Source organism: Paramisgurnus dabryanus, chromosome 3, assembly GCF_030506205.2.
Source record: "Paramisgurnus dabryanus chromosome 3, PD_genome_1.1, whole genome shotgun sequence".
Classification (NCBI taxonomy): domain Eukaryota; kingdom Metazoa; phylum Chordata; class Actinopteri; order Cypriniformes; family Cobitidae; genus Paramisgurnus; species Paramisgurnus dabryanus.
The window spans coordinates 37,465,851-37,485,853 of NC_133339.1; the positions used below are offsets into that span (position 1 = coordinate 37,465,851).

At 36.8% G+C, this 20,003-nt stretch overlaps 2 protein-coding genes across 2 annotated transcripts in view; both read left to right on the forward strand.

Annotated features, from left to right (window-relative positions):
• Positions 1-1,905: 1,905 nt before the first annotated feature.
• Positions 1,906-12,987, forward strand: LOC135751486 (vascular cell adhesion protein 1). Its single transcript, XM_065270195.1, has 5 exons — positions 1,906-2,062; positions 2,490-2,756; positions 8,156-8,488; positions 8,563-8,811; positions 12,664-12,987. Exons 1-5 carry the CDS (start codon positions 2,014-2,016, stop codon positions 12,669-12,671), a joined length of 906 nt encoding a protein of 301 aa, XP_065126267.1. The 5' UTR covers positions 1,906-2,013; the 3' UTR covers positions 12,672-12,987.
• A 3,626-nt stretch (positions 12,988-16,613) lies between these two features.
• Positions 16,614-20,003, forward strand: part of tyk2 (tyrosine kinase 2) — a 23,246-nt gene continuing 19,856 nt past the window's right edge. Inside the window, exons 1-4 of the mRNA XM_065253959.1 lie at positions 16,614-16,769; positions 17,228-17,425; positions 17,507-17,630; positions 17,712-17,850. Of these exons, the coding sequence (XP_065110031.1) occupies positions 17,248-17,425; positions 17,507-17,630; positions 17,712-17,850 (441 nt within the window). The 5' untranslated portion in view covers positions 16,614-16,769; positions 17,228-17,247. The remainder of the gene's footprint in view (positions 16,770-17,227; positions 17,426-17,506; positions 17,631-17,711; positions 17,851-20,003) is intronic.

Here is a 20,003-nt window from a genome sequence, read left to right on the forward strand (position 1 = left end):
ACCCTCTGTCGGTTTGCTAACTCCGGCCATTGGGTAAAGTTATAACTTTGCAACAACTTCAATGTCATTTTATGAAAACTGTAGGTTACACAAATAAAGGGGAACCTAAGGGTTATTTTATTTGTGTTGCTTGTGTAAAAATATCATTCATCTAACTTTTTGTTAATCAAAATCTAAACTGAAATTTACAGACAGAGAAAAGAGCTTTTTGTTTTTCAAATATATTTAAAAATAAAAACCAAACTGAAAGTTTTCTGTAGCTGGAAACAATCCCACTTTATGTTAACAGGAAGTCTACACAATGTAATTCTGTCCTGCTTAGCCATTGTCGAGACTCAACAGTAAAAACACTTTTTGTTGGATTTAGGATTGTCATTGGAAGAAGGTACAAAAGCATGTTCTCGGATTTTTTATTTAATCTTTTTGAATTTCAAAGTGACTGTTAAAGTAAATAAAAGCTGTGATTTATTTTTTTACGGTAAAGCATTGGTCTAATGTGCATGGTGTTTAAAAAAGTGATGCATAACGTGTTGAAGGGTTAGATACTGCTATCACTTATTTTTAGAAGTTCAAACGTTTTTGCAGACTTGTACGAATGATACGCTTTCACTTCCTTCCTTTAGAACATGACCCTGGCAATGACCTTTGATTGACTTTAATGATTCAGATGGTTGTGCAAAACTTTGACTGCTTGAGTTTCTTTCTGGAATTTGGGAGAGTCCCTGAGGTAAATAACTGTTTTTGGTGCAGACACTTTATGATAACATCTAGAAAAGTTTTATATACTACGAAAGTGTTAATGGTGTAACTTTTCGTGTTCATACCTGGAAAGTCTCGCATCTTGTGGTGTGACATCGCAAAATCACACGTCCACCAAAAGTTTCCAACAGTGTGTGGATTTTCTCTCTAGCCTGTGTTTATAGCTATGCTGTCTGAAATATTCATAAATAATTAATGGTGCTTAAAGCATTTACATTATTAACATTTACTCTTGTCCTCAACAAACATCAGTATACTGGGGATTTTCGAAACATTTCCCATATAGCATTAAAACTCCTCCTATACAATGTGTGCTACAGATATGAATAATACCTAAGATGTGCTGTTACTTTAGTTTTTAATGGTCTAACTTTTTCAGACCTAAACTGGAGAGTAGCACGATTATGAATCCACCTCTGAATCACTGCAGTCTCACACCAGCCCATAAAATAAGTTTTGTGGATGTTTTTTTTATAAAAACTGATACTTTAGAGGAACACATTAACACATGTCTAATGCTTTTCAAATTAAGTCTTTTATGTGTCTCTTTTGTGTGTGTTTAACACAGTGATGGTCTGTGCTTGAACACAGTGTGTTGCTATAGAAACCGCTGTGCTGTGACACATTTAAAGACTGCTTGCTGGAACTCAGTAGCTTTTGACCAGGATAAATGAAGAATGTAAAAATACTACGCATAAACAGTGAAATGGAAGTCATAGGCTTAGCATTTAAACTGCATCAAGCAATTTCAATGTTGGCAAATTTGAAAATGAAATCTAATTAGATTGACAATAGCAGATGAACGATGCTCTGTGATGCAAATGCATATGAAAAGTTGCTATATACAAACATCTTAACAGTGGACAGTTGCACAGAATTGGTTTAACGTATTCAATGTAATACACTTGAGACAATAAACTTGAATCATAAGCGCTTTTTTTATTACAAAAACATGCAATGTAATAATGTTTGAAAATTAAAAAGGTGTTTTCTTCACATCTCAGTGTTCATGACACTATACTCATATCATCTGATATAAAAGGATACACATGAGAAATATTAAAGTGCAAGCAAAGTGAGAGTTAATTTTAATGAGGCCCAGTGTTTCAATCCCCCCTCCAGACCCTTCAATACTTTGGGAAGGCTTTTGTTAGCAGACACAGTTCACTGTTTTAGTTGCCAAGCAAGACCTGCCTTGGAATTCCTCTTGCCTCTGTGCCTGGACTATAGCAGATTTCATCCATTTTAAACAAAATGAAAGATATTCTTTTATGGTTTCTTGGTCTGCTCATTATCGGAATAGGTAAGATATTTTCTGTGAGCAAATAACATTTTGGGTTAAGATTAGAGGAGGTTTAAATGATTAAAGTGTTAAACTGTATACTGCATATCTGTAGGAAAGTGCATCCACTATAGAAAGGTGTTTACAGAAAGGTTTATTAATGGTTTATCATGTATGTATAACATAAAACTATAATATATGTGTAAAATGTGTAACCCTGCCTGTGAAAACCCAGCTAAAGTCATTATTTGTGATTTACTGTTTTCTACATGAAATCTTAATGTAAAGAACATTGTGTGAAAATATAAACTTTGATGCTACTTTATCTCATAATGACATATGAGACTTTAACCTGGATTTCACAGACATATATCAATGTTTATGTTTGGTTTATGTACATTACATTAAAGTACATTTGATGAGTAATATATTGATGCTGTTTCTTCAGTGTCAGGTGATAGTTGCTCTCTAGGGATATCTCCCTCTAGAGTAGTGGTGAAATTCGGAGATCCGGTGTCGGTCAGCTGTGTTGCTTCTCGTCCGGTACGCGAGCTGGGATGGGATTCTGTCATTGGTGGATCACATATACAGCATGACCTGAGCGTTCAGTGGCGGGTGGATAGCTTGACTGACTGGATCGAGGAGCCGATCTGCTATGGTGTGTTTTTCACCGCACCGAGGCAGTGTGAAGAAAAACTAAACCTTGTGCTATACAGTAAGTACATTAAAAGCCTCATGATAAATATTTAAGGTAAACCTGATCTGTACACTCTAAAAAAAAACGCAAACCCAACCGATCTTTAAACTAACCTGAAAAATTTTATATTTAGGGCCCGAGCACTGAGGAGCAGGTGGGTGCAAAGCCCTATTGTTTTTGCTCAGTTTCTTCTTCTTTTTCTTCTCCGAAATAAATCAAATTTTTGAGGGCCTAAACATGCTTGAAAACTCATGAAACTTTGCATACACGTCAGAAGTGACGAAAATGTACATGTGGTATAGGCGTCAGAAGTGGGCTTGTAGAAATGACTCGATAGCCCCACCTGCAAAATTTCAAAAGAACATCCCTTCCGCTACGAAAAACGTACAGATCCGAAATTTGGTAGGGTCATCTATCACCTCAAGATCTACAAAAAAGTCCCTGGAACCAAGCTCTAAACCCCACAGAAAGTCTGCCATTTTGAATTTTCGGTGTGATTTCTGTGCAAATTTTGACATTTCCAGACTTCATACTTAAACAAACTCCTCCTAGAGATTTTATCAGATTATCATCATATTTGGTCTGTATCATCTAAAGGCCTTTGTTATGTTAAATTGCGGAGCTTTTGACTTTTCGTTGGAGGGTGTGTCCGTGGGGGCCTGCCAAATTTCTGATTTTCGCCATAAAACAGGATGTTGTATAACTCAGACATACAATGTCCAATCTGACCCACGCTTCATGTTTGATAAGGGTCTTGGCCTGAACACATTTCCATGCCAAAATTCAGCTTCTGTCATAGCGCCACCTAGGTGCAGCAGGAAATGCCATGTTTTATGCCGTGATTTACTGCTCTTAGAGATTTAATCAAATCATCATCATATTTGGTCAGACTTATCTTAAAGGGACACTCCACCCATTTGCATTAAGCTTTGTATAGTTAGAACCCCAGTCATGTTTTTGAATGGTTGTGCATCATTTACTCAGTTGCCACTGAGACAGGAGAAATACTGATTTCAGTGTTGCACTTCCTTCTTTCAATGATGTAAAAATCATAATTTTGCATCATTGAAAACAGGAAGTCCAATATCTTTGAGACTACAAACACCCCTTTTCTCGGTCAAATAGGCATCAAATTCAAAATGTATGTTACATTCAGACTACAAATATGAAGCACTTTCAATAAAGATTAATGTTTCTACAGGTGAAATGCTCCTTTAAGCCCTTTGCAATGATAAATTAAAGGGATAGTTCGGCCAAAAACGATATTAAACCCATGATTTACTCACCCCCAAGCTGTCCGAGTTGCATATGTCCATCGTTTTTCAGACAAACACATTTTCGGATATTTTAGAAAATATTTTAGATCTTTCAGTTGATTAAATGTAATGTCACAGGGTCCACCCATAGTCCACGACCTTCAAGTCCAAAAAAAGTGCGTCCATCCTTCACAAATTAAATCCAAACGGCTCCAGGATGATAAACAAAGGTCTTCTGAGGGTAATCCTTGCAGTGTTGTTGTAGAAATATCCATATTTAAAGTTTTATTAACGTAATTAACTACCTTCCGGTAGCGCCGCCATCTTAGTCGCGTCCGCATTCAGGATGAGTGTTACGCAGCCTACGGAGGCTACTCTGCTGCTGCTCTGTGCCCCCGCCCTCCGAATTTGTCATACGTCACTAAGAAAAGTGCGTACACTACGCTAATACTCTCTCCTGAATACAGAGGAATCTAAGATGGCGGCGCTACGGGAATGTAGTTTATTACGTTAATAAAACTTTAAATATGGATATTTCTACAACAACACGGCACGGATTACCCTCAGAAGACCTTTGTTTATCATCCTGGAGCCGTTTGGATTTAATTTGTGAAGGATGGACGCACTTTTTTTGGACTTGAAAGTCGTGGACTATGGGTGGACTCCGTAACATTACATTTAATCAACTGAAAGATCTAAATTATTTTCTAAAATATCCGAAAATGTGTTTGTCTGAAAAACGATGGACTTATGCAACTCGGACAGCTTGGGGGTGAGTAAATCATGGGTTTAATATCGTTTTTGGCCGAACTATCCCTTTAAGGAGATATTGACTTTTCGTTGAAGGGCGTGTCCGTGGCGGCCTGGTAAAGTGTGATGTTTCGCAATGAAACATGAAGTTGTTGTAATTCAGGCATACAATGTCAGATCTGCCCCCGACTTTGCACGTTTAATAAGTGTCTTGGCCTGAACACATCAACATGGCATAATTCAATAACAGTCATAGCGCCACCTAGAGGCAGCAGGAAATACTATGTTTTACACTGTGACTTACTGCTCTTAGAGATTTAACCATATCAGCATCATATTTCATCAGTCTAATCTCAAGACCTTGTGTGATGATAAATAGCAACGACCTTGACTTTTCGTTAAAGGGGCGTCTCCGTGGCGGCCTCGCAAAGTATCGACAAATGAATCTCAATTTTGACAGCCTAAACAAGCTCAAAAAGACACGAAACGTTGCATACGTGTAAAATGTGGTGAAACGTTTTATTTGAAATAGGCTTCAGAACTGGAGGTGTAAAAATGGCTCTATAGCGCCACCTACAAAAACTTAAGAGAGAAGCCCCCCCCCCCATACGGTAAACGTACAAATATGAAATGTGATAGGATAATGTATCACCCCAAGACCTACAAAAAGTCTCTTGGAGCCAAGCTCTAAATTTTCTCTGTAGTTTGAGTGCAAATTCAGCCATTTCAAGGCTTCATTCTTTAACAAACTCCTCTTACGGATTTCATTAGATTAAAATCATATTTGGTTTGTGTCATCTAAAGGCCTTTGCGATGCTAAATTGTGGAGATCTTGACTTTTCATTGGAGGGTGTGTCTGTGGCGGCCTGCCAAATTTCTGCTTTTCGGCATAAAACAGGAAGTTGTTCTAACTCACGCTTACAATGTCTAATCTGACCCACGCTCCACATGTTTAATAAGTGAACTGGCCAGAACACATCAACATGGAATTATTCACATACAGTCATAGCGCCGTGGCTAAAACTGGCAAAGTTTGATGTTTCAGTATGAAACTGGAAGTTGTTGTAATTCATACAATGTCCAACCTGCCAATACTTCACATGCAGGGGCGGAGTGGAACCCAAAAATCTACCGGGAAATTTCATAGACCACCAGCCCTCTGTGGTCAAAAAAGAAAAAAGAAAATGGTTCGCTGTAAATAAGCAAATGCTGAAATCTAAAATTACAATAAAATGACTGCAAAACAACATGAAATACCAAGTGTAATAATTATTTTTTAAAAGATCTTAAAGTCAACAGTTCCCTAGTTTTAGGTAAGCTAAAGCTTACTTTTGTTGCAAAGCAGTTGCTTATAAAATTATTAAGCCTGTTTGGAGAGAGATATTTTATGTGACAAAATGTCAGTCATCGTGTGATAACGAAAATTTAACGAGGCTTAAACGTGTTCTGAGCAGGTGTTGTCAGTGAACAGGCTGTAAACTGTTGGCTAAGTTACATACACTCGTGAAAAACTGATGCTGATTATCTGGGAAACATTCTCTAACAGCAGTCAAGTTGTCATTGTTTGTGTCAAAGTTGTGCATTTGTTGTAACATTAAAACAGAAGATCAGACTTACTCTGTGCTGCTCAAAGTGATGCTCGGAGCTCCATTCCTCTGTGGGTGTGCGAGGCTATGCTTTTTTATTGGTTGTTGCGTTAAATCTTACCCAGATACAACAGTCCTATTTTCTGATTGGCTATTGTGTAGCCTCTTTCTTTATTTTTTGATTGGCTGATAGAACTCTAGGGGAGACGGGCTTGATAGAGAGAGCGGTGCGGCCAGATACATTTTGAGCGCTGAAGCATATTAAATATATGATAAATAGGTTTTAGTGTGGAAGGAGTGCATGACTAAAGACTGAAAGCACGGCTATTATCAGACCAGCCCTCGCAGCCTTAAAACACTACCGGCCCACCGGGAAAAGTCCCGACTCTCCCGATTGCCACTCCGCCACTGTTCACATGGTTAATAAGGGGCCCGGCCTGAAACCATCAACATAGCAAAATACAGATACAGTCATAGCCCCACCTAGAGGCAGCAGAAAACACTGATTCACTGCTCTTAGAGATTTAACAATACTAACTCATAATTGGTTAGTCTAATTAAAATATCCACATATATTTGCACACTAAAATTCATATCCCCACTTTTCAGTGTTTTTCCTAAGGCCATCAGGTGGTGGTGTTCATACGTGCAAGGGCCCTTCCATCGCTGCTTGCAGCTTTAATTTCAGGTTGTAATTTAACCCATGCTGGGTTGTTAAAACCTATATTTGGGTCAAATATAAAAAATTCAGGTTAGTTTAACCCATTGGCTGGGTTTGTTCCTTTCTGACCAAATGCTGGGTTGAGAGTGTAGCTTTTTGCAGTATAAATGTGTATGGACGGTTTCAGTGGATACAGGTGCATTGTTGCGGTTATGCGTTTAGATGGAGCTTAACTTTCTGTCTTTGTTTGTTTAATGGTCTGGCTAGTGGCTAAACTGAACTCTTGAACAAATACCTCATTGAAAATAACAAATGTAGGCCTATTGGTTTCCTAAAGACGAGGAGAGACGGCAATCATAGTTCACCGCTATTTGAAGGGAGGTTTGACAGCTGATCTGTAGTTAACATTGTGTCACATTCAACACAGTAATGTTAGCTTAGCAGTGGCGGCCGGTGACTTATTTTTTCGAGGGTGCTCGATGCGAACTTGCGAAGTTCGTCACAACATGTATGTAGCCGTCATGTGTGTGGTTCGTAATTTTAAAATATGTGTTCTGCGCGTCGGGAGATCTTATGTGCATCACGTGTCTTGTCAAAATAAGTGCCTGCTGCAGACGCATCTAAAGGGTTAATGATAAAAGAGACGCTTGTGTTTGCCAGATATTTGCATAATCCCATGCGTAATCAAAGTTTACTGTTAAGGGAGTGTCTTGCGTGTATTTTGTGAACATGAGCGTCTCTTTTATCATAAACGGTTTTGACGCGTGTGCAGCAGGCACTTATTTTGACAAAACGGGTGATGCACATGGTTCACATGACGCAACAAACACATATTTTAAAAACACGAGCAACACACATGACACTCCGAACACATATTTAGAATTTGCACCCCTCAAATGAGCAGTTACGAGCCGCTAATGTAGCTTAGTGTAGTTTTTGATAAGCTTTAGCTATTATTTTAACTAAGGTAATCTACTTCTTGTTTATTTTGTTTGTGTCAGAAATAAACTACTGTAAAAAAAACTTTGGCAGAGTTTACCAGAAGTCACGTTTGTTCCACAAAAGCCGTTTGTTTATGTTGTTACTGCTGAAACTGTCTGTATATAAAAAATGTATAATACAGATTATTAAGTGTCTCAAATGTTCGCTGTCGTCCTCATGCAGAGAAACCAGACAGCGTCTCTATAAGTGTGGTGAATCACACCAGTCCTTTGGTGGAGGGAAGAGAGTACCAGCTACTGTGTGAAGTGCAGAACGTTGCACCCGTTCAGTACCTCGCTTTACGCTGGTACAGAGGCCAAACTGAGGTTTACAACCACTCCTTCTCAGAGTTATCACCTGCTACGCCCGTCCAGGTGTCATCCACCCTTCTGATCGTCCCAACCAGAGGTGAAGATGGAGCTCAGTACAGATGTGAAGCGGAGCTGGAACTGGGAGCAGAAGGACCTCAACCTCCTCCTACAGTGCAGTCAGATGTTCTCAGCATTTCAGTTCACTGTAAGCCATTAGACAAGTCCAAACAATTCAAACCCATATCTTGAAGTCATGTATATTATTTTTTTTTTATTCAGATCCCCCTGATTTCTCCAGTCCAGGGGATGAGATACTGGAGGTGAATAATGGTGAAGAAGCAGTGCTAAACTGTGTCGCAGTGGGCAACCCCCCTCCTGTGTATACCTGGAGCTCCTCAAACCTCCAGAAAGTTCATAGTCAGCCAGTTCTGACAGTGACATCCTTGGGCCCAGGGGCTTATACATGCACCGCATCCAATATCCTGGGGAAAAAGAGCAAAGAGTTCATCATCAAGCACAAATCCAAAGGTAAGATCAGCGTGAACAGTTGTGTGAATTTAAATAATGTCTTTCGGAGTGTTAAAAGCTGAAAATCTGTAAAGTTGCAAAGATTAAACTTTCAAATCCAAATAGATATTCTTACTAAAACTGAAGGAGCATCCGTGCCTTCCTGAACCACACCCCCACATATTTACATCACTGTGTGGGAAGATTTGCATAAAACAACCCAAATGTATGTGCAGAGAAAGAGGCGAAACTCAAAAATAAGGTACAAGAAAAGTACAAAAGTTGTCTCCAAGGTTGCACCTTCTCTAAAAGTATATTTTTGTAACTAAAAGGTGCATATTGGTGCCTCAAAGGTACAGATTGGTACCAAAATTGTACATATTATCTTTTAATAGTTACCATTCCAGTGAAAACTTTTGGGAAGTGGGAAGATTTGGGGAACTGATATTTCAAATATGGTGAGGGGCTTAACATTTCCATCACACGCTTGAGGTATTCAGCCAATCACAACGCACTAATATTTTACAATGTTTTTACCTCAACTTAGATAAATTAATACATGCAATTTTTTTCAATGCGTGCACTTTTAATCTTTGTACAGCGCTTCTTGAATGTGTTAGCATTTAGCCTAGCCCTATTCATTCCTATGGCTCCAAACAAAAGTTTTATTTTGTGCCATCATACTTACTCATGTAACTATTCATGTAACAGTCTTTAAATTGTAAAAACATGGAATTGTTTGGTGGCTTTTAAATTAATTCCTGTTTGGAGCCATAGGAGTGAATGGGGCTAGGCTAAATGCTAACACATTCACGACGCACCGTACAAAGATTAAAAGTGCACGCATTGATAAAAGATGTATTAATGTTGATGTAAGAACATAGTAAATTATTGAAAAACGGTGGTGTTTTCTTTTAAATTGAGCAAAAACATCTTTAAAAATTCATTCTTAAAAATAAGGGTGACACACGATGCCATAAAAGACCCATTTTTGTGTCTGTATGGTTGCATTCAGAAAAGGTTATTGTAGAGGAAAATGTTTAGACCATTGAAAGGAAAGCAAAAAAGTGGTTATTCGGAAATAAAAAAATGACGGGTCATCGATATGAAAATCATTTTGTAGCACCTCTATTTTTAAGAGTGAAATTGCACAACAGAAAGAGGAATTTGTGAATTTGGAAACGCTAGGTGTGGTAACACTGCATCACAGTACCATCTAGTGAGATGGGTGGAGTCTGATCCTCTGATCGTGCTAACAAATACTCCTACAAGATAAGACATACTTTACATCAGTGTTAATTTTAGCAGCAAATTCTGATTTAGTCTTAGTCTTAGTCTTTTGAATAACACACCATTTAGTTTTAGTCTTATTTTAGTCATCTGAAATCTTTTAGTTTTAGTCTAGTTTTAGTCGACGAAATATCATAAGAGTTTTAGTCTAGTCTTAAGTTTTTTAGTCTGTTATGGAATGGTATTAAGGTTTGAATATGCAATACAGACACAGATTTAATGGTTGTTATAGAAAGCACGTATTTTATTTTATTCTTAATGTCAAAAAAACTGACCGTGGCTTTTTCACCAAAAAAAATATCACATAAAATAAGCATAAGGCCCGCTCTACCTAAAAATATACATGGTCCCTGAAAAAGATATGCATTGTCCCTAAATGACATGCACACGCAGACACACAGACAGAGACACACACACGCACTTACGCACGCACTTACGCACGCACTTTGTCCAGTCATGTAAAACCACAACATCTACTATAATAGTAACGTTACACATTTCATTCAATTTGAGGACACTGAATATTTATACTCAGTATTAATTCAGACAACCCAATACAATCAATACAGTTCAGATGTGTATTCCTTTCGTTTCTATGTTATACCAAGTTTAGCGAAAACACTGTGGTTTATCTGATAAAATAACCTTAGCGTGTATCCTTACCTTCGCATGTATTTCTGGATGAGTCGTCTTTACAGGCTGTCGTCTTGTCATATTTGTAGTGTGATCAGATTAGACGCTAGCTCTGACATTTTTGTTGTTAATGAGACATGTCTTCGGACCGGGTGCACCGCAAAACGTTAGCGTGTTGCTAACGAGCGAAGTCAACTGAAATCAGCCAAAGCTGGGAACTAAGACTGTACAACTAAATATAATGTAAACAACCTGTTGTGAAAACAAACTTTGCCGCGGGTTTTCAAAATGACTCTGCCGACTGCTGCCTGTGTAGATCAACCTACCCTCAAAGATTCGCTCTGATTGGATTTCTTCCGAACTGTCCCACAAAATGAGTAGCTCTGATTGGATCCCTTCTCCACTCGTCCCTCCCTAACATTTTCGTCTTATTTTTATTCGTTGACTAAAGCGTCAGTTATATTTCGTTACAGTCTTCGTCATCATATATGATTTTATTTAGTTTTTATTTAGTTTTCGTCCGTGAAAAAGGTTCGTTGACGAATATTTTTCGTCATCGTCTTCGTCAACGAAATTAACACTGCTTTACATTCCAGTACTGCAAAAAAATAGCACATTCCTTCACCAGCGTTTCTCCATCAAACCTTAGATAAGTGGAAGGAAACTTCAAATGTCGGGGCCATAAAATACAGCCTACAAATAAAAAGACAGGAAGAGGCTTTTCACACATGCATGAAAGCAGCAACATAATTAGATGCTTATAAGCACACTGTTAGAAAAAATAGCGAAAAGGGTTCCCTAGCTGTCACGGGTCCTAATATGTACCTTTAGGTACAGATATGTATAGTATTTGGTATCGTACCATACCAATATGCATCTTTGAAGTACTACTATCAACACTTTAGATGCAAAGCTGTACTTTTTGAAAGGGTACCGCTCCAGTGACAGCAGGGTTACATATTTTGACTTCCTTTCTAGGGTAACCAGCAAAACTTCATCACAACAAACACCAAACTTGTCCACCAACAGTAACCTGCAGCCAAAAACTGTCTTGGCACCATAAAAACTCCTGTTGTCTGTTCAGCAGGATAAGCAACAGGATGCCAACAACAGGATTTCCTGTAGCCTGTTGCAAAAATGCTGGTTACAATAATTGTATTACAACAGATAGTTCTTATATCATTTGCCCATGTTGTACAACAAGTTGTGACAGTATTGGCCAGACTACGTCAATGACTGTGTTTGCAAGGTACATTGCTTGCTTAACAAAACCCACATCATTTATTACGGTAATGAGGTTGAGTTTGATGGACTCATTGGTATTATGACACAAGGAAAAGTAACAGACCAATTTAAAAACAGAGTCTTGTTTGAGATTTGCAATAAAAAAAAATATGAGTATATTAATGTGTGTCTGGGTCAGTTTACCCAAAAATGAAAAGTCTGTCATAATTTACTCACTCTCATGTTGTTACAAACCTGTATCAATTTGTTTGTTCAGATGAACAAAAAAAGGAAGATATTTTGAGAAATATTTGAAACCAAACCATCCATGGACCCCATTTACTTCCATAGTATTATTTTTTCCTACTATGGAAGTGAATAGCCCTTATTCCTATGCCTCCAAACAGGGATGAATTTAGAAGCCACCAAACACTTCCATGTTTTCCCTATTTAAAGTTACATGAGTACTTACATGAGTAAGTATGGTGGCACAAAATAAAACTTTTGTTTGGAGCCATAGGAATGAATTGGGCTAGGCTAAATGGTAACACATTCAAGAAGCGCTGTACAAAAATAAAAAGTGCACGCAGTGAAAAAAATGCATGTATTAATTTTAATCTAAGTTGAGGTAAAAACATAGTAAAATATTGAAAAACGGTGGTGCTTTTCTTTAATGAAAAAGTTTTTAATGCTAATCCACCATTTTCTGTTTAATATGTTTGACAGGTGTTTAACTCCAGAGACCTTGAGAAGACATGAAAGATGCACAGATCCACACGTGCGCTCAGGACTTTCTGAACACGCATGTTTAAAATGTAGCTTGACTCTAGAATGATCCATCTTAATGCCTTGCTTACTTACATTTACATGTTATATTTAGGACTCTCTTTATTCAGGGGTTTTGATTTGTTAAATATGAGAGTCAAACCTTTTTACTTGTTATGTATAAAATCAGGTTTGTGTTTCATGACCAGCTGTGATCATGGTTTTAACATTTTATTTTCGTTTTTATAAATATTCATTTAACCAATAATAAAATAATAGAATGAACATAGTGTGATTTTGTGATTTTCTTTCCTGAATGGACTATAAAATATGTAATTTTTACAATGCTATTTATTTCCTACTGCTTGGGTATTTTTGTTATGGAAAACTCAATTTTCTACACTGTCAAAAAATGGCCCCAAGCTGTCACTTGGGCATTGCTCTTTAAATGTGTCATTTGGGTAAAAATATGTATACATGATACCAATATGTTCTGTACTTGAGGTATCCCTTTGCACTTAGGTGCAAAGTAATCCTTTTTGAAAAGGCACCACAGTGACAACTAGGGACCATTTCTGACAGTGCAGTCAACAATTAAAATAGATTCACAATTAAATATTACATCTAGTCTCCACAGGAAACCTTTTTCCAACTTTCTCAGGAAATTCTCATGGAGTGTTACTTCACAATAAATTATCTGTGTTTGTAAAATAGTTTGTCACATAAAAAATCTCTTACAATAGAGAAAGGACAAATGAGTTATTAAATAAAATAAATATCTTGTAAAGGCGCCACTTATCTTCTCTTGCCCAAATATTTCCATACTCAAAATGAAAGTCTGCAAAACAGCATTTTGGATTTTACTTAGCATCTTTTATTGGTTGATAACAATTATGTATACCCAACTGGTGTATTGGAATGAGTTTGTTTTCACAATTTACGTTATTTGTAATTATGTTCATGTTTGGTGTTAAAAATAGTGTTTATGAGATGGTTGTAACAAGTGTGTATCTTTGGTTTGAGAAGTGGTTGGACACACAATAAATGTTTTTGATTTGAATCCTATTTCCTGCACTCACAAACGTTTAGGAACTATGTTGATAAAATAACAGGAAATAATTAAGTTAAGGCAGACTCCCGGTCCTGACAATGTGCGGTTAAAAAATCATGACAAATGACTTTGAAAGTGGGGGCACACAAAAGAGATTTTGAAAAGTGGGGGGGGGCATGTCCCCCCTGTCCCCAGTGAAAATTTTTACCCTGGGTTGTAACACTTTTCGTTTGAGCATCAGTAACTCAAAGTTTGTTTGTGCTATCTTCTGATGCAAAACCCTCTAAGTACTTGCAAAAATCCAGTCACTTTCACAGCTTAAAAGATAAAAGGATAAAAGAACTGGTGTCCTATATTCTATAAACCTCTTTTAAAGTGCATTTATTTCATTGCTAAAAACAACATTATTTTGTGTATTTGGTAATATACAATGGTTTAAAAAACACATTATTTTCCACATACCATACATTTTTGTAGCTCCAGATATACTGTCTTCCTGAAACTGATTTTGTACAAAACTCATCTATTTGAAAAGCGCTGTGTCCCTGATTGGCCAGCTAATCTGTATTTTGTGATTGGCCTGAATAAAATGGATAAAATTATTGATAAAAAAATAGGCATCACAGACAGCTTAGAGTGCTTTGTACAATGCAGAGTATTGTTTTAATAACAGTTTATTTGGAAATAATATGGAACATATTATTCAAAAATATTATTTTCCAAGCCATGTTATTTTTTATTTGCTGAAGTAAATAAAATAGGGGTCATAAGGAAAAGTCACACAATACCAGACATTTCAAAATGTATTGTAAACCTTCATTTTTTTTTTTTTGTCATCCAGTTGTTTTAATTGTTTTGTGGCTTCGTTAGCTGGAATTACAGCCCGAATTTTCCGCTGTGATGTCCGTGGTGCTGAACTCAAGATAAGCTCTGCTTATTTGCGACTCTGAACTAATTTGCCCTGCTCATAGTAAATTGTAGCCTATAGGTCATTATGGAAATCAGCTGTTGGCCTTTGTTATTTAATGTGCACTTTTTTTAGTAAATAACTCGCAGAGATTAGTAATATCTGCTGGTTATTTACTAAATGTTCAAATTAAATTATCATAGGCTATTACCACCTATATTACCACTCTCATTAGCACTTTTTTTTTATTTGCCCCCGTTTAGTAAATCTGATCTAGATAAGGTCGTTTTAAGAGTGTAGGGTTATCTCTGGTAAAGTGTGACAGCGTGAACTAACTATTTCAAGTGTGAAAAGCCTGATTTCTGATTTCAACAGTATGGGGCTTCTCACCTGAACCATCTGTTTTTAGCTTGTGTGAGGCTTTCGAATATCTGTCCACAGTGTAACATGATAGCCTAGCAACTGGTCTCACAAAATTTCCATGCCTACTTTTAACTGCAGGCTTTCTCTGAATAATCAGAATAGCTATTGCTTGAAAAGAAATCACAGTTTTGATAAGGGGTTGGTTGTAACATTCTTAATGAACTGTTACAACTATCCCCACCTCAAGAAACCAGAGTCGGTGTATTTATTTATAGAGCTTCCTGTCCCATATTTGACAAATTGCTTAGTTGTCTAATTGCTCCCTCTGGTGGATGTCTATATGGGACCTAACAAGTACTTTAAAATTATGTTTGTATTGTTCGTAAGCACAGACAGAGCAAAAGTATGTAAAAATAAATGAGTGAAAGTGTAAAATGTTGTTGTGCCTATTCATTCAGTTAATTATATTAGATAAACAAATAAAAACAAATAATTCCCCTTCATCTTCAGTTTCAGTTGATTAAAAAATAATAATTAATAGTAACCCCCTGACTTCATCTGATATATAAACCATACCAATTAATTTGAAACAGCCTACTTGATATGACACATTTATGAAGGAGCCTTTATCTCAATGACCTATGTATCTTCTTTGTTAGGTACAGATAATGCTAATAAATGTTTCAAATCCTGTTGATTCAACAACAATTCAAATGCATTGTTATGTACCAATATACCAGCTGCAAAATAATTGACGTAGTTTTGTAAATCATTGTTTTTAATACAATTAACCAAGAAAACATTCATATCCATGTTACCACATTTGATGATAGCAATTATATATGTTTTTTTTACTATTAAACAATGCATTAAACAATAAACAACAATTAATGTATTAAGTCACAATTATTATCAGGCTATACTGTGTTGTCATTTTTATTTTCCCCTTAAATGTAAAATTATTGTATATAACAGCTGTACATTATGCTAAACATGATATAAATAATGTACAGAAATGAATCTGTACACTGTAAAAATAATCCTTGTTGCACAAACGTTTTTTTTTTTTTACTTTAAACGAGTCATTTCAACTCTCTTGACTAGTGAGAAGTTGATATAAATGAAATAAATTAAGTTAAATGAAATTAAGATATTATTACAACTTTATTTTTTAAATTTATAACAACTTCTAAATAGTAAAAATATTGTAATATTTATTATTTCATTTAAATGCAGCAAGGATTTTTCTTTACAGTGTTGGAACCGGTATGAAGTGAACAATATATTTCCAAATCTTCCAAATGTTGCATAACCAACACTTTAAAATCAAAAATTTGTTTTTATTAATTTTGTCATTTTAACTATTTAACCAGTTAACGGAAAAAAAATAGCATTTGATTAATTTAAGAAGCCTTTTGTACTTCATGTTTTTGTGCTAAATATGTACAAGGGACTCTTAATTTGAAAACATTTAGACGACTGTGTGTCAATCCTTATTAGCTGCTTATCAAGTCAGCATGATCATGTGCTTTCACAACGCATCTATAGCGCTTGATATGCTGTCTATGTAGGCGTCTGGTTATGTTTTAAAACAGACTTTCTGATTTCGTCGTCTTCCTATATTTGTGCACGTAGCTAGTGTGAAAATACTGTACGTAATGTCAGTTACGCGAGCGCAAATGTGATAAATGCTGTAATAAGAGGACAACAAAACAGAGATAAACATCATCGTTCATCAACCTATAGGTAAATCATAATCTACGATGAGTTTTTATAACTTTATACATATGAGTTTTTATCTTTACGTGAGATCAAGTGGCTGTTTGTAAAACAGGAAGTAGCTTATATGTTTGTTTTATATAAAAGGGTGTCTTGTCGAGATATTGCGCTATGGGTACTATGACAATACACGCATTGTTGGATATAAGCATCGTTATTTTAGGCTATAGTCGATATTGTTTGTTAATTAACGAAGTCTGTGGACACATTACTCAAAAAACATCCCCGGACATTACAGTACTAAAAACATGCCGTATCAATAATAGCGCAGGTGTAGTCGTACTGTCATAGATCGTGTGTTGTTACTAAGCATAACTGTAATGACAACTCTCAGTTGGAGATCAGGAAGTGTGTAATTTTATTATAAGATTAGAATACATTTGTGGTAAGCTGAAAGAACTGGAAACCCCCTGTTTATGACACAGGTTCTGGATAATGTCAATGGATGATGTATAGACGAGTACGTTCAAGAAGACCCAAGGCAGGGACGTCCACAGGACAACCTGAAGGTCCTGGTATTCATGTGTTTCTGTTCTGGACCAAAGGCAGCGAACACTACTTGTCTTACCGGGAGGGTGAGGTGACAGCTGAAGATCTCACCATCGATGCAGCCAAGGCTGTGGGTAGGTCTGGGTGCCAGTGGCATGAAATACTTGTGCTTTTGTTTCTTTGTCAGTGATTGAAAGTGTTTTTCTCTTTCTCAGGTATCACTCCAGTCTGCCATGCTTTGTTTGCGCTATACGACCCTGTTTCCTTATGGTGGTACAGTCCTAATCACAGATTTAACACAGAAAACCAGTCAGGCCTGTTGTTGCATTTCCGTATGAGGTATGTCGTTGTGTGCGTGCGTGCGGGGATACGTTAAACTAAAGTGGTACATGTTAATGGATTAACTGTATTGTTTCGCAGATTTTATTTCCGTAACTGGCATGGCTTAGCCGAAAAGGAGCCGACTGTGACGCGTCATGTGCCAAAGAGTGGAAATGGGGTGGATCAGATATCATCTCCTCTACTGGAGATAACCTCTCTCGAGTACCTGTTTGCTCAGGTGATTTTTAAATATGATACCTTTCAAGTTCATTTTCCCATGTAGGATTGGATAAAAATGACTTCTGGAATTGCTGTTCATATATATTTAATTCTAGTTGGTTAGACCTAGGGAAATCCCTTCTAGGGAATACTTCAGTAGGTTCACTGTACACCTGTTGTGCATTTAAATATATGCATTTGATGGACACTTTGATCACTTTTTTATCAACATTTTTATGGGATTGAAATAGCCGTTGCAAGCGCAATGCTCCAATAAGCTGCAAGAACAAAAGTTGCATTATGCTGCATAGTCAATATCTGATAATAGTGTTGAAAGAGATGAGAAGTCAAAAATGTTGTCTTGTTTTCAGTGGCAGCTCGTGACTGCTCATCCGAGGGGCACAATGTGTCATGTGTGTTGCTTGTGTTTCCAAAATATGTGTTTGTTGCATCATGTGAACAATGTGCATCACGTGTTTTGTCAAAATAAGTGCAGGGCTCCAGACTAACTTTTTTTCACTAGGCGCACAGTGGCCCCCAACTGAAAAATTTTAGGGGCGCAACCAGAAAATTTAGGGGCACATACCGTAAATCAACATGCTAACCAAATATTCACATTATTACTAATAAATACTTTGATGATAGATGCAGAAAGTACAATGTGCTAAATTTTAAAATTCAGTTTCACATTTCCAAAAAAGGTCAAATTTACTGGTTGCACATATGCGACTGGATGTAAAATTCAGTGGCGCACACTCAAATTTTGGTGGCAATATGCCACCATTTGGTGGCAGTCTGGAGCCCTAAAGTGCCTGTTGCACTTGTGTCAAAACCGTTTATGATAAAAGAGATGCTCACGCAAGACACTCCCTTAACAGTAAACTGGGATTACACATGAGATTATGTGAGTATCTGGCAAAAGCGAGCATCTCTTTTATCATAAACCCTTTAGACGCGTCTGCAGCAGGCATTTATTTTGACAAGACAAGTGATGCACATGGTATAGCTCAACGCGAAGAACACATATTTTGAAATTACGAACCACACACATGAGGGGCTACATACATGTTGTGACGAACTTTGCATCGAGCGCCCTCGAAAAAAGAAGTCACGGGCCGCCATTGCTTGTTTTGTTGCATTTATCTTGATATCCTGCATCTCACCTGATAACTTGTTTACAGTTCGAGTGTCGCAATTCGCTATTTGAAGAAAAAACAATTGTACATTTTGCATAAAATTACCTACCTGGCACATTCTTGATCATGAAAAAAATGCATATTTGAGATTTGACCATTCAGACTGAAATGCATTGGAAAAAATTAATGGTGTGACATTAAATGTGTCTCGCGAGATTTCTTCTGCAGGTGAAATGCTGGCCGTTTCTCAAATAAAAGACTGCATCATTCGGAGGTCGCATTTTTAAACTGCATTTACTTCATAAAGACTGTCTTATTAGAGAATATTAACAATTATGAAGTTTACTAATTATTTAGTTAATCGCAACTTGTTGTAATATCACGACTTGCGAATGTAATGCTCAGATAATGATCTGAAATAAACCTTGATGACGTATGCAGCCTGCATATGCGACCTCCGGAGGATGCAGCTTTCTGTTTGACCCTTTTACAGTGCATGCATTATATTTGTCTTTTACAGCGTTTGCTTTTTTGTTTGGGTTTCCAATAATGTTCGCTTGGGAACCAGTGTGAAGTCTGAGACGCGTTGTGTTTGTCTGTTGATCAGTGTCAGAAGTCTCAGCAGATTAAACCCTCACACAGATGTAATTTTAAAGGCTACTGCTCACTTGGGTCTATTTTTATTACCCAAAAATAACAAATTACTTCATTATCAGTTAGCAAAATAATTGTTAGGGACATTCCTTGATTAGTTAAAACTTATAAAAATGACGTGATTTCAGTTTCTTATTCATTTATTTTATCATTGAGGATTTTTTAAAAAGTGTAAAAATATCATCTCGTCTCGTGAACCCAATCTCGCGTCTCGTCTCGTGGATTAAGTGTCTCTAAAATTTTCTTAATTTTTCATTAGCTAAACAAAAAAAATCTTTTTCTAGGTTCACAAAAGGCCCATTTCCCTCAAATATTGTTCCTTACTGGTTTTCAGACCCCCCTCGATACCTCAATACAGTAAAACTGCACATTTTAGAGTGGC